At 37.1% G+C, this 14,498-nt stretch overlaps 1 protein-coding gene across 1 annotated transcript in view; it reads left to right on the plus strand.

Annotated features, from left to right (window-relative positions):
- Window positions 1-14,498, plus strand: part of usp45 (ubiquitin specific peptidase 45) — a 61,561-nt gene that overhangs the window by 6,651 nt on the left and 40,412 nt on the right. The window contains exons 4-5 of the mRNA XM_007892949.2: window positions 3,718-3,821; window positions 5,424-5,521. Coding sequence (XP_007891140.1) covers window positions 3,718-3,821; window positions 5,424-5,521 — 202 coding nt within the window. The remainder of the gene's footprint in view (window positions 1-3,717; window positions 3,822-5,423; window positions 5,522-14,498) is intronic.

Consider the following 14,498-nt stretch of genomic DNA (forward strand, 5'->3'; position numbering starts at 1 on the left):
GCTTATCTGCTGGGCAAGAAGAGGTAAAACAGTTCACCTCAGACACCCCTTAAGTCGGACAAAACAGCCGTTCTCGATGTGTCCTTAACAGGCTTCCACTATATTTTCTTTATGTTCAACAGTTTCATGTTTTCTTAAAAAAAAAATTATGATTAATTGGTTATTAGAAATACCATAAACCTGGAATGATAAAAGTCCAATCAATCCATTAAGCCTGTTCCTTCCATAGTATGCATCTATTTTATCTATTAATCCGTTGTAAGTCAATTCAATGTTTATCTGGTTATCTTTTGCATTGATGTTCTATCTGTCAGACATCAAGTCCTAGATGAGCTTCAACTTTCTTCAGTTCAATGTGGACAAAACTGAACTAATCATCCTCGACGCCTGTCAATGCTCCTTGCTTCTGACTCAACCTTCCCTCTCATACTCTCGTACTCACTGAGCCACCGCGCAACTTTGGCATTTTATTCAAGCCTCAGCTCTCTTTCCTTCCTTACATTCAGTCTATTACCAAGACGGTTTTACTGCATCTTCACCACTTCACCCACCTAATGCGGCCGAAATGCCTTATCCATGCTTTCTTTACCTCCGAACTTTTCAAATGCCCTCCTGCTGGCCTTCTGCCAGCCACAGGTGTCATATCATTTAATACTCACCCCACCCTGCATTCTTATCTGCACTAAGCTTTGTGTGATCATAACCCAATCCTCACTAGGGTCCCATGGTTCCTTCTCCCAATAGATCAACTTCAAGAGCTTCCCTCTCACCTAAAAATCCCAACTGCACTCTTACTCCTCCCTGCTTCTGTGATCATCTTCTCTTCCCCTCTACTCGGTAAACTTGAACCTCTTGTACATTCCTCACCTAAATGCAAGGAAAAATATTCTGCCCCACCATTAGTCACAGAGTCTTCAACCACTATATCACCACCCTCTGGAATTCCCTTCATTAATTTATCTGTCTGCCCCCTCTGTGACTGTCCTAAAAAGCTGTCTAAACTTTGATTGCGCCTGTGGTCACTTTCCTCCATCTCTGCTCTACGTCTGGCATATTGTTGCAGTACACAATATTTTAAACTTAATCTTTATTTTCTATTTGTAGCCCATATCAAAGACCTTTTTCTCCCTGACATTTAGGCATAGCTTGGCAAGAGTCCAGGCTTGGGGCTCCAGAGTGTGTGTTTGTGTCCTGCTGGATTTTAACCAGCTAAAACGCTTTGAGACGTCTCGAAGACGTGATAAGGCGCTACGTCAAATGCAAGGATTATTATTATTAGCCTGTTCGCATCTATATTATCCATTTAAAATAGCTTTCTCTAATGAGAACAGGTTTAGTATTGAGTTTATTCATCACTGAAAGTCCTGAGATCACCCTGTATGTGATATTTACAATATGCATGGAGTTTCTGTTGGTTTGGAATGGAATGCACAAACTCTCCCTGACGTTTAGGCACAACTTGGCAAGAGTCGAGGCTTCGGGGCTCCAGATTGTGTGTCCGTGTCCTGCTGGATTTTAACCAGCTAAAACCACGCAGCTTGCCATTGCAAACACTGACTGGCAAGCTTTCCACTTTGTGTCCAAGTTGGATCAACATATCCATTAGGGCTTTGGCTTACAGAGACGAGTGGGAAGAATCCCAGCCTCCAGTGACTGGCATGCTCCTCCAAGTCCTGTGGACGATCTACCCGGGGAATTACAGGCCAGGGAGTTTGACATCTGTTGCTGGGCAAACATTGGAGGGCAAACTGAAAGAAGAAATAATAAATACATGTATAGATTTATAAGAGGGAGTCAGCATGGCTTTCTGGGAGGGAGGTTGTGTATAGCAAAATGTACTGGAGTTTTTTTTGAAGAGATAATACCTTTCTGTAACTCAGTGGACACCATATCTTTAGATGTTAGGTTGTGGGTTCAAGCCCCACTGCAAGAATTTGATCTTGTCGTCTTGGCTGACACTCTAAAGCAGTGCTGGGTGAGTGCTGTATTGTTAGAGATGTTTTACTTTGGGTGAAATGTTAAATCAAGGTCCTGTTTGTTTGTTGGTCATTCACTTCATGGGTGTTTGTAGACATTGCTGTGCACAAATTAGTTGTCCCATTTGCCTACCAATACTCAGTGACTCCAGTTTATTGGCTGCACCCTACCTCTGCAAACTCCTTCACCCTTATCAATCTGGCAGTTCCCTTCGCTCAGCTAACACTGGCTACTCCTTCATCCCCTGACCCCGCTCCATCCACCTTTCATCCACTTGGTGTCTGCGCTCTGGAAATCTATACCCAGGACTTGCCCCTCCCCTCTCAAGACGTACTCCTTTGACCGCTCTTTTTACATCTTGCCCCTTTTCACCTCCCCTCAGTTCCCACCCTCGTCTCCAGTGACTCAACCAGAATTGTCAAGTGCTTTGGAACGTTGTCCCGACATGAAAGGTGCTCCATATGTATAAATGTCATTGTATTTATGGTAGATACACTTTGAGACGTTTTGAAGTGATAAGATGTTATAATCATAAGAAACCTTGCATTTGATATAGTGTCATTCACATCATGAGTACAACTTGCATTTATATAGTGCCCTTCAGGCAGGATAGTCTTGGAGCGTTTGATAGGTCTAACTGTGAAGTGCATTGTATTTTGTAGGAGAACATGTTGTATTTTGTAGTTATACTAAATGCAAGGATTATTTTTGGCAAAGCTTTTAACACTGCTGCACAAGTTGGAAGAAGTGGAAAAGAAGCTTGGTACTATTGGCAATATTCAAAAGGGGAAGTGAATTTCTCCCAGTGTACCGGTCAACAATCCCCCAGATAAAATTGATCATTCGCTTTGTGGATATTGCTATGCACAAATTGGCTGCCGGATTTGTCCACACAAAAAATACACAGCCCCAACACTTTACAGTAAATCCTGAGAAGCACTTTGAGATGTTGACCTGACTTAAAGAGCTATATCAAATGCAAGAATTAGTTTAATCACTAGAAAGACGAATAATAGTGAGAAATAAAATGGAAAAAAAATTGGTGATATTGTTAGATACAATTTTTAAATCAATAAACTGTTTCAAGACAGTAACAGCACACATGAATTGGGCAAGACAGAATTCTGCATTTGTTTAAGTGCTCAGTGCAGAGCTCTACCAATTTTAGCATAACAATGAAATTCAATTGTGTGTAAATCTTTTCCAGCATTAAAATAACAAAGGGAATCCAGTAGACTGCCTTGGTGCTTTTTATAATAGAAAATTAAACTCTTCATTGTGTTTTGACATTGGTCTGGCATTGCTATTATGTTGAATCGTGCTGAAATTGCTTTCCATGAGTCAGCTATTATGCAGATTCCATGTCAATACAACAGATTGTCAAGTTTATATAAAATCTGCAGTATAAAAGTTCTAAAAACAATTTAGAAGTAATTTTGAGTTCATACATAGGAAAGGGACAATTAGCATGCAATACTAACTATGCTACAAGTTGGTCTCAGGATATACAATACCACTATCTCCAAAGAACATCTGAGACCACAAGCAGGAATAGTAAATTCTGAATACAGAACCGCAGAATCAAATTAATCAAAACTAATCAGAATCAAAACTTAATTTCTGTATTTCTTGTGGTTTTCTCAGTTATCCTTTAATGCAAGGATTATTATTATAAAAATTAGAACCCATCATTTTTAAGTGTATCAATTTGACAAAGAGTTACCTGTACTTTAAACTTAGGGTTGCAGTCGAAACTCGGAAGATCAACATTCTCTGAAGCATTCCCAGGCAACTCGCTCAGATCCACACTGCATCGTGATTAATCTGGAGTCATGGAGCATTTGGTGAGATGTAAATCAATATTAATATGCATGTTGTTAATTGTTAAATTGTATTATAATTTCAGTTTTGTTTAGTTTTAATAAACCAATCTGTTCTTGCTGGATAAACTTTTCCCCTTCCAATTGGCTGGTATTTGACTATGAGAGAGGGGTTGATATTGTGAGACATTCTTCAATAGAGGTACCTCCATACACTGCTGCCTCCCACTCCTCACACACTCTCCAATTTAATCCTGTGCCCTCCCAACCCCACCATAAATACAACAACAATTTGCATTGATATAGCGCCTCTCGCACCCAGAGCGCTTGAGATCTCCCATCTTTATGGCTCAGTTTGTAGCAGAATATGGGTCAAGCCCTACATTTTAACTTTTGCCAAGGCTTCAGTTTTGCATTCTTGGAGGTACTGTTCTTGGAATGAAATGTTAAACTGAGTTTCTGTTTACCTAGTTGAATGGTTTAAGTTAATGTTAAAAGTCTCATGGCACTATTTTGAAGAGGGGCCGGGAGTTCTCCCAATGTACTGGCTAAATTCCTACCATGTCCATATTCATCATAAAAGTAATTGATTTCTTTGTTGGGGTAGATTAGCTACAATATTTTCCTACAAACAGAAGTAATTGCTCTTTAGAGCAACTATAATCATTGCATTTGATATAGATCCTTATCACGTCATTGAGATGTCTCAAGGCGCTTCATGTGATGTACTGTAGAGTGGTGTAACTGTTTTATTGGGCAAAAACCGCAAGCCAATTTGAGCACAGTAATATGCCACATACAGCCATCATGTGAAAAAACAATTTTATTTGATGAATTGTTGGCTTTGACACTGGGAGAAACTTCCTTCTCTTTTTGAAGTCCTTTTGGAGTCCTGTAGCTCAGTGGTTAGAGCACTCGCTTTGCAAGTGAGAGACCTGAGTTCAATTCCAGGCAGGGCGAAACCTTGGGCAAGTTTCCTTACTCCACACGCCTAATAATAATCCCTCCAAAAAAACAAAACAATAATAAATTGGTCATTTTCAATCTACGACTGTTTGTGGGACATTGCTGTGCGCAATTGGCTGCCGCGTTCGCCCACAAATATACAGTCAATTCACTTTACAGTGTGTTCTGTGAAGCGCTTTGGGACGTCCTCCCGACGTGAAAAGCGCTATATCAAATGCAAGGATTATTATTATTATTATTATTAATAGTGCCATAGGATCTTCAAACATGGACCTGAACAGGCAGACAGACCTTGGTTTAACGTCTCATCCAAAGGTTAACACCTCTGACAATGCATATCAGTATCGTGGACAATATGGGTTCCAAGTGTCAAGGTTGGGTTTGAACCCACAAACTTGTGACTCAGAGGAGAGAGTTCTACCAGCTGGACCAGGCTAATGTACTAAAATAATTTGTGTAACATATTGAATGCTTAAAAATGTTCAAACTGCAAACAAAACACTACATTTTTATAAATCATGTTATAAAAAGTTCAAATCTTGTAACTATGGTTGCATTGCTTTATCTGGCATTTTAATATCAAGTGGATTGGAAGACTGCTGTTATAATAAATTATGCATAATATTCCTTGTCTTAAATCTTTCCTTTAAATTACCATAGGTGCTATGAATGCAATGAAGAACCAGCACAGTGCAATAAAAAGGCTCTTGCTCAAGCACTGGATTTTCTGCAGAAACATGCCATTAAGACGGGCTCAGGTAATGCTTTCTGAATATACAATGCCTAAACTAAACTGCTAGATCTACCATGTACAATTGATGTTCAAAAGCAGATAATCTGGATATGAGTGTTGATGAATTGGGAAAAATTGGGAGGGGGAAGATAAAATCACATTGTCTCCAGTTAAACTTTTGTGAAAATGAAAGATACGAGTATTAGGGATGTGCTGTTTAAATCATGCAGATTTCAAATGAATATAAAGAATCTAAAGTTATTGCAAAATAGCTATGATATAAATATGAAATTTCCAAAAGGATTTTTTAATAATATGTAATTTATGTGCCCAAATATATAATAATGAGGTTTATAGGTTTGCAAGGTTATGTTCACTTACAAATAAACTATATTTATAATCTACGAATTTACAATTTGTGATCTTGTAATGTCTGGATAACAACATTCCCCTTCACTTTACAGTGAAAATCCTGCAAAGTGCTTTGACACGTCCTCTTGACCTGAAAGGTGCTATTTCAAATGCAAGGATTTGATTACTCTTTTCAATTGAGTGACAGTGGAATAGCAGTTCATTCTCAGGCACTATTAAATAAGGATTTCCAAATTCCTTTTGATTTAAATTTTGTATCTTAGTCTTGCTTATTTGTAATGTGTATTCTGAGAAAAAAAGTTATATTGCCTTTGAGGCAGTTGCATTCGACTGAGATCATCTTAATCTCTACTAATTTGGAATTTAAATTGGGTCTGCATGACCTTTTTATACACTGATCAGCACTTTTACCAATTGAACCAATGAGGGAACTAAGTTAAGTTATGTAAAGGCCAATGTCGAGTACTTGAGGTTTCTTTGGCAATCAGTTGATAAGCAATTAGTGTATCGTAAATGCTGCATATTATGGTATTGTTGGCTAGCTGCTTCCACCTTGTGGCTTTGCACAAGTAGTGGTGCTTTATATTGCAGTTTTCCCCCTTAATATTTTTTTTCTGCAAGACTATTATAGCTAAAGTAATTTCAAAGTAGGCATTTAAAAAAAAGTGTGAATTATTTTGAATTCTGTGTGGTAAATGATGTATATTGTGTTTTAATCTTACACAACATGAAATGCATTTTTAATTGTGCTGTTATTTTTATAGAAACTTTTAAATTTTGGTATGGATTATTTGTATGCTCACTTTTCAAAGCAAATAAAATTCTATAGCATTATTCTTAGGGGTTTGAGGGAAGAACTATTGTTGTCCAGATATTGTGAGATCAAAAATTGCAACTTAGTTAAAGAATTCTATTGCTCCGCATGTTGTGAAGGCCAACAAAATTAACATGCACTTTACCGAACTTTTCCAGACTCAGTATTTCTCATCCTAAGCTTCTTCCCAACTCAACATAAAACTACTCTTCTCAGTGGGGAAGACCTGGACTCCAACTGGAAGAGGGATGCTCCTCTTGCATAAGTGCCATTGCAGAGGCTGATGATTTTATTTAGTGCTGCCCCAAGCATCCCTACTCAACTCTAAACATTATTGCACATCTAGTCCAATTATCACACTCCCCTCAAGCAGATTAGACACCTGCAGTCTCTGTGACAGTACTCCATGTGATATTTTGCAAAAAGTACAGTGCACTTTCATTTAAGGGCTGATTATTTTTCTAGAATATTTTTGTTCTTTATCGAAGATTGTTTATATGATAACCATAGTAAAGCTTTTCAGTTTACACTTGCATAGTCTTGCCTGGTACATGGTAGCTGATGGTGGGTACAATTCGTATGCGAATCTGATTTACCGATTGTCAGTCAGTCTTTGGTTGGTTGTGTGCTAATGCAAACTGGCCCAATGGCTGTGGTGATAGATAAACAAATTAAAACTTCATGTGCAATTTTCTTGTGTTCCTAGTTTCCCACCCATGACACAGTAAGCGTTTTCAAACACAAATTCTTTGAAACAGATTTAAATTATTTGTGTATTTAGTAAAACTATTGTAATTTTGAGTATTTAAAATTGTTTTGTTTCGAGACGAAATATGCTCTGGTTCTTTTTGTGTATTTATTTCTACTTTAAATCATTGTCAATTATATAGGAGCCTGTATGAAAATGTCCGATATGGTTTCTAAAAGACAATCTGTACCACAAAAAGTTTAAACATTGCAACTCTATAGCAATACAGAAAAATAATTGCATTTGGAACTAATTTTGTACAGAGTATAACTGGTGATGTAGATTTGCAGAACAGTCAGACTTTCAAATTAATATTTAATGTGCACAATAAATTAAAGTTTTCTATTATTTCACCCTAGGCCAACTCCATGAAAAGTAACAAGCTGTGGCATCTGGTACTAATATGGGGGGAGGGAGGAGGAGTTAAGATTGTCAGTGGGCTGCCTGTTTGCTATGTGATCTCTGCAGTGTTTGGCTTCAGCTGTAAAAATGTTCTAATTATATTACTACTACATGAATGGTTGCGGTAATTACATTAAGCGGTTGAGCTGCCCCTTCCCCTTCACCCCCCCCTCCCAAGTGCTGGGATCCCAAAAGAATGCAAGCAGCTGTGAACAGCACAGTGACTATTCTATGGCTCACTGTAACTAGCCCAACTTTTATTAGGGGCACAGTCAGATTGTCAGAGAGATGAGAGGTCTCATTAGCCACACAAAAGAAGGGAAAGGATGTTTTTTTTGGTTGTGCCACCCAGACGGTTGTATTGTGCTGGGTAACAGGCCAACTGTAGCTTTTGCAGGCTGTAGTTCACAAAATCAGTGGTTACCAAACAGGTGCAATACTGACGGTGCAATGATTTCTCATGTTTCCAAATATATTCATAATCAAAGCAGTAACTACATACACAGGGTTTAATTCAAATTAATAGTATGACAAATAATTGCGAATTGTATTAAAACCTATTTCACTTTTTTTAATTGAAAACTTAAAACTCATAATACCATGCCTCTGTTTTTTTATTGAATCTACTATAAAATTGGAGGCTTTGGTAACTGAGGAATATACTGTAAAAGAAGAGGGAAATCATTTCTAGAATGTTGCATTGCCTATTCCTGTTGTTAGAAAATAATCTGTTAGTATCTTTTATCTTGAGTTTTTGTGGGTTACACGTAAGTTAACAATAGGGCTCTTGGGTTCAAAATATCTTAAATATTGACTTGCGACTTGAAAGACTGGATTGACATTATTTACTGAAGGCAAGGGTTGCAGAAAGAAGGCAACGTACCTTTTTTGTATCCCTCACCACAAAAGTATCTTGACAAGAATATAGTAAAGCCTTGCAATATTACAGCAGCAGGTTTAGTAAAGAAAGGAACTCTATTAACTGGCTTTACTAAAAGGGCCTTCAGTTGGTTTATTAGAGAAGTGTCATAATAATTGTACTGTATTTCAGGACTAGAACAGAACCTAAACTTTGTGGGTTTACATGTTGATGCATATTAATTAAATTTCAGCGCTTTGGGATACTATCCCACGTGAAGGGCTTTATATAAATGCAATTGAGTATATATACACATTTTTCTCAAAATGCTTTTTTGGAAAGCATAAAGTGAAAAAGATCTACTGTGTTGATAAGGAACAGTCACAGAAGATAGTGTCAAACTCTTATATTTTCGTTGTGAAAGGGCTTTCAATGCAGAATAATAGTTATTGGATCTTAATGTTGTAATTTATTTACATAATAATAATCCTTGCATTTGATATAGCGCTTTTCACATCTTCGAGACGTCTCAAAGCGCTTCACAGAATATACTGTAAAGTGAATTGACAGTATATTTGTGGGTGAAAACGCAGCAGCCAATTGCATGCAGCAGTGTCCCACAAACAGTCGTTATCACAAATTAGTAAGACCATAAAGGGCATTTACAAAAAAAATAGGATTGCTGGATTTGTTTTGATTCCTTTGAAGCAATAAAATACAATAATAATTTTACATCGGGATACATTTTAATTTTCCCCTCTCCCAAGAGGTGCATGTTGTATTTCTTTGGCATTTGGATAGGGAAGTCCTAAGACTAAGTCAGAAATATGTGTTGTATTATGTCAATAGAGTGCTAAAATTCTACTCATTTTAAAGAACGTACAAATATATTTAATAATTGTAAACTCCTAGCATTCAAACTAGGTATAGCCCATCTACTTGTTCAGGTGGACTTGAAAGATTCCATGGTGTTATTCAAAACAGGAAAGAGGTTTCTTCCGTTTCTTGACCAACAGTTCTCTAAATTAATTGGTCATTCATTTCAAGGCTGTTGTGGGACTTTGCTGTCTGAAAAATGGCTCTCATGTTTATAAAAAATAAATGAACACTAAACTGAGTTCTTTCTTCATGTTATTCTTTAAAAAATCTATTTTCTCTATATGTGTGTGTGTGTGAGATTTATCACCTATTGAAGGAAATTTTCAGAATAAGGTACTACAATTGCTAAATCTTTTTTTAAGAAGCACGATTACTATTCCATATAAAAGTTGCACACAAAAATAGTCACTATACTTTACAGTATATCTTATGAAGTGCTTTGCGGTGAAAGGCGGTTAAACAAATGTAAGGATTATTATTATAAAAGCCATCATCTTGCTTGCATTTTTCCAATGCTGGGTCAGGTTCAACTGAACATTTTCAGTTCTTCGTCAGAAGATTGTGGAATTAAGTCCACAAAAAGACTTCATCTTTTTCTACCATTCATTTAAAAACCATGAGCATTGGGGAGCATTCAGAGTTGAGGCTGAACCAGAAAACCATCATACTTCTGAACAAAGCCTTAAAATAGTAAAGAAGTTGGCTAATCTTCAAGTTTGTTTATTTTTCAGTTCAACATTTAAAAAAAACATTGTGTCAAAGAGCTCTTATTGTGAATATTTCATTTTATGGTTTTCACTCCACAATTCACTCCTGATTATTCTCTAATTTGATTTGCAATGACCTTGTGGCAACAAATAAATTAGCTTCCTTGACCCAACTCACCTAAGCATTTGTTATTCGAATTGAGAACTGAAATGGCAGCTTTTCATCTCCGGTCATAGTTCGATGACTCAGAAGATCTGTAACTCATGGTTGTCAATGCAACGTCTTCCACCAGTTCCATTAGGTTCACTGTATAATGGAGAAAATCCACCATGTTTCTGCACCGTTAAACAACTGGTACAAATTTTCTAGGTTGTAAAACTTATTTACTTGAAGCTTTCTTTTTAGATGTGGCCTAAAATAGCTTATTGGAGGCTTATTAAATATGCAAAGTTCTTCATGAAGGAACTCAAACTGCATAGCCCACTAAAGACTTCATTGTTCACAGATTACAATATCTAGTGATATTCTGTGCACTGCCCTCTTTCTGTAGTACTGCAGGTTTTATTCCATTTAGAACTTTTTTTCTGAATGTTTTAATTAACTTGAATCTCTAACAAACAGATGTCTAAGTATGTCATTTGGACAATTGTGTATTGTGAATTAAATTGCTCCTTTTCTGTTCGAATAAGAGCAAGACTCTGAGGAGCAAATTGAGTCTATGCTACTTGTGTTAAGATGCCATTTAGCCATGAAGTGGAATGCATTTATTGAGTTTGCCCTGCAGATATGGTCCACAGTGCCAGTGCAATCCATATTTGGTGGCTGAGCAAGAAGAACCAGGTGGTGCTCTAAAGCTTAGCACAGTGAAGCGTATATAGATCTAGGGTTGACATTTGCCATTCTGTAGTGCTGCAGGGAAGAGAAAAATCTGCTTTTCCATATGCTTCTGGTTTATTTTTTGCCTGCAGTTTTATCCAGATGGCACTGTGAACATTGTTTACCTTAAGATGCTGTCCCAGATGTGGAAATCATCCATGGGCATTTTATACTGGTCTGTCTTCCTAAGAGAGTTTACAAGGAATAATAATACAATTCACTTATATCTAATACTTGGTTCAGCTTTTGGGACCAAAGTATTTTACTAAACCAGAAGTCTAAATTAATTGTAAATAATTTGCTAATCTATCATTTTCTACATAGGATAAGTCCGCTTTTTTTTAACAAGTTCAAAACTGCATAAAGACTAAAAGTTATTTTGTTTTAATTTTCAAGCATTGCATCATTATGTTTTCAGGTGCTGCCTAAACTAGCCAGTATAGCTAGCAGTTTTTCTTTTTATCAGTTGCTTACATCAGCCCATTTATTCAGAAGTTAATTGTTACAACATTGAAAATCCACCTAATGTCTCTTGTACTTGTCCCTCTGGCCATAGGTTTTTCTACCAGTATGACATCAGTATTGCATAATGTTAATGTTAGCCTGGTATGGCTTGGATATGAGCATTTTACCTCCCTTTCATGTCTTCAGGCAACAAGGGATGTTAACATGAGACTTTTTAGTTCTGTCCACTCCTGGTTAATGACCCATTTTGTTTGGTCAGCCAGGTGTCTGACACATGCTGAAACCCATCACTATGTCTGAGTATCCAAACCAGACTGAGAGATGCATGCCATCTAACCTTGAAAATGTTCCTGCATCTTGAATGGATTGCACTCTCTTCTTGGAGGAATGCACTCTGCTTATCTCATTCCAAATAGCATTAGGCACAGGTTGGCAAAGCCAGGCTTGGAGGAAGATGGAGAGTTGTTTGGAGTATTGCTGCAGTTTAACCAGCTAAAACCGCATGGTGCTCTTACCATTAAGAGCACCAACTAGGCCACACTATCGATTGGGTCTTTGGCTTGCTGGGTAACAGAGCTGAGTGGAAAGAATGACAGCCTCCAGTGACTGGTCTCCAAATTGTGCTGACAAGCCAGGCTGACTTGTCTGTCATCAGCAATGCCTTGGAGTACTGATAACTTAGATCTGGACGACTGAGGCCACCACAGAGCTACATGTAGATCATATTTTGGAGGGTTACGTCTGTGCCACCAAGAATTTATTTGAACTGGTACCAGCTTCTTTTGCAGTTTTTCATGGAAATTGTCTTTGTTTTCAAGTTATTCAATCTTAGAGGTTTTTAAAATGTTCTGATTGCCATTTTGCCACTGATTTCACCTGCTTGAAGAGAACCTGGGTGCTGACACGGGATACAAATTTTTGAGTTTTTTTAAAGTGGCAATATTTGCATATTGGTGTTTTGGGGATTTGTTTGGTTTGCAGCACAATGAAAAAATATTATTTTACAATTACTTCAATAGTTAAGAGAAAAAAATTGCTCTGTATTTGAAGAACCATGACTAGTTTTTTTATCATAATTTCTGTACGCACAACTGAGCTGTTAGGTGATGTAATTGCATTACTAATGTCAATTGTGACCAAATGTACAAAGCTCTTCCTAATAGGTTTAGGAAATGATTGATACCCTATTAATTTTTCACCTATTCCAGGTTTTAATTTTTTTTCAGTGTTTCAACAAATTACACATGTTTGTCTGTACTAAAATATTGCCAATAAGGGGACAAGTTGATTTTCATGTAGGTATGCTCCTCTTCATCTTTTATGGGATACATTTGATAATTAATTTACTTGTGAAGATGAGTCTTGAAGTGAAAAGTGTTTTCAGAGCTCCTGAGAAAATCAGCATTATCTTGCTGTGCGGTTATCATGCTAGTTGGTTGTGTTGTCCACGGGCATGTCTACTCGGCAAAATGTTTAGTATCATTTTTGTTCCTGGATGTTCATCAGGAACTGCAATTCCCCAAATATGCATTGAAATAAATTTTGCTGCTGTGTGCAGTAGAATTCTGTTGGCTTAGGAAACTAATCGTGGGCCCCCAGTTGACATTGCGGAATGGCAACTCAGTTGATACCCATTGTGTTTGGCAGATATTCTCTGGTGTAATAACATGGACTAAAGTTTAAATTAAGATTCTGATTGATCAGTTCAGGGTAATTACCAATCGTATATTTGTGAGTAAGGTTAAATTTTTTGCTTCGCCAGTTCTCATCTTTCCCTCGTCTACACTTCATCTCAACAGTACACTCTTCCTTTACAAAATACTTCTTTCAGTTGATTTTATTTTTCTTGCAGCCTCCAAAAGAGAGAACTTGAACATTTTAAAAATGTTTAAATTGAAATTCTAGATAGAATCTCTTGGTAGTTACGAAGCCATGGTCACAGCTCAGAAACCTACACTTTTCATTGTTCTGTGCTCTGAGAAGACCCGAAGCGTCTGTTACAGAAGTTATTTGGTCATAATAGTGTTATTGGAAATTATATTTATAGAACTATAAATTAGAAAATATTGTTTTTGTATAATGATATTGTACGAATTTGCTACTTTTTTAATGTAGATTTGCTTTAGTGGTAGTCGTCACCATGTATTGAGCTGATTCTTTATAGGAACTGCAGTTTTTTGCGTATATAGATGGGGAATTGGGTTGCAGATTGTACTTTATACCAGGAACTCTAAGTGAAACCAATACGACATTTCTTTGTAAGAATCTTTGTAAAGTTATTTGTAAGTGGACTAATCCAATTGAAACAACAAACTATGTATTTTCCGTGAATAAGCTTTGTAGTAATTATACGTACATGCTCCAAATAACATGCAAAATACAGGGTGACCTTTTTGTTAATTCATCAGTAAATTATATGATTTCTTAACTTCCTATTTGAAACATTAGTCAATTCACCCTTACACTGTGGCTTCTGGAGCCTGTTAATTCCATAAATGTTTCACATTCTATTTATCCTTGACATGCATTGTGCAGTAATATTTAGAAAAACACCATAGGATGTCAATTGTGTTTGTATTAAATAACTTTGACATTGTGAAAGTTGCTATATAGTGAGGACTAGTCCAAGCAATATATTGCAAATCCTTGGCTTTCCTCTAGGCTAGGAATTAATGATGCCCATTTCCTTCCTGCCCACTCAGCTCTTAAGTGATAGGGCAAACAGATTAGCTAGGTCTCCATGCTGGTTGCACTTTCTGCTGGGAAATTTCAGACATCTGCTTTGCTTTGTAGTTCGTATTAAGCAGTGCTTCCTTTTGCAGCTGGGTCCAGCAGAACAGATCTTGCGCTGGCGGCGAAAACTTTCAGCTGTCATCTGT

This window comes from Callorhinchus milii, unplaced genomic scaffold, assembly GCF_018977255.1.
Source record: "Callorhinchus milii isolate IMCB2004 unplaced genomic scaffold, IMCB_Cmil_1.0 Scaffold3, whole genome shotgun sequence".
NCBI classification, from domain to species: domain Eukaryota; kingdom Metazoa; phylum Chordata; class Chondrichthyes; order Chimaeriformes; family Callorhinchidae; genus Callorhinchus; species Callorhinchus milii.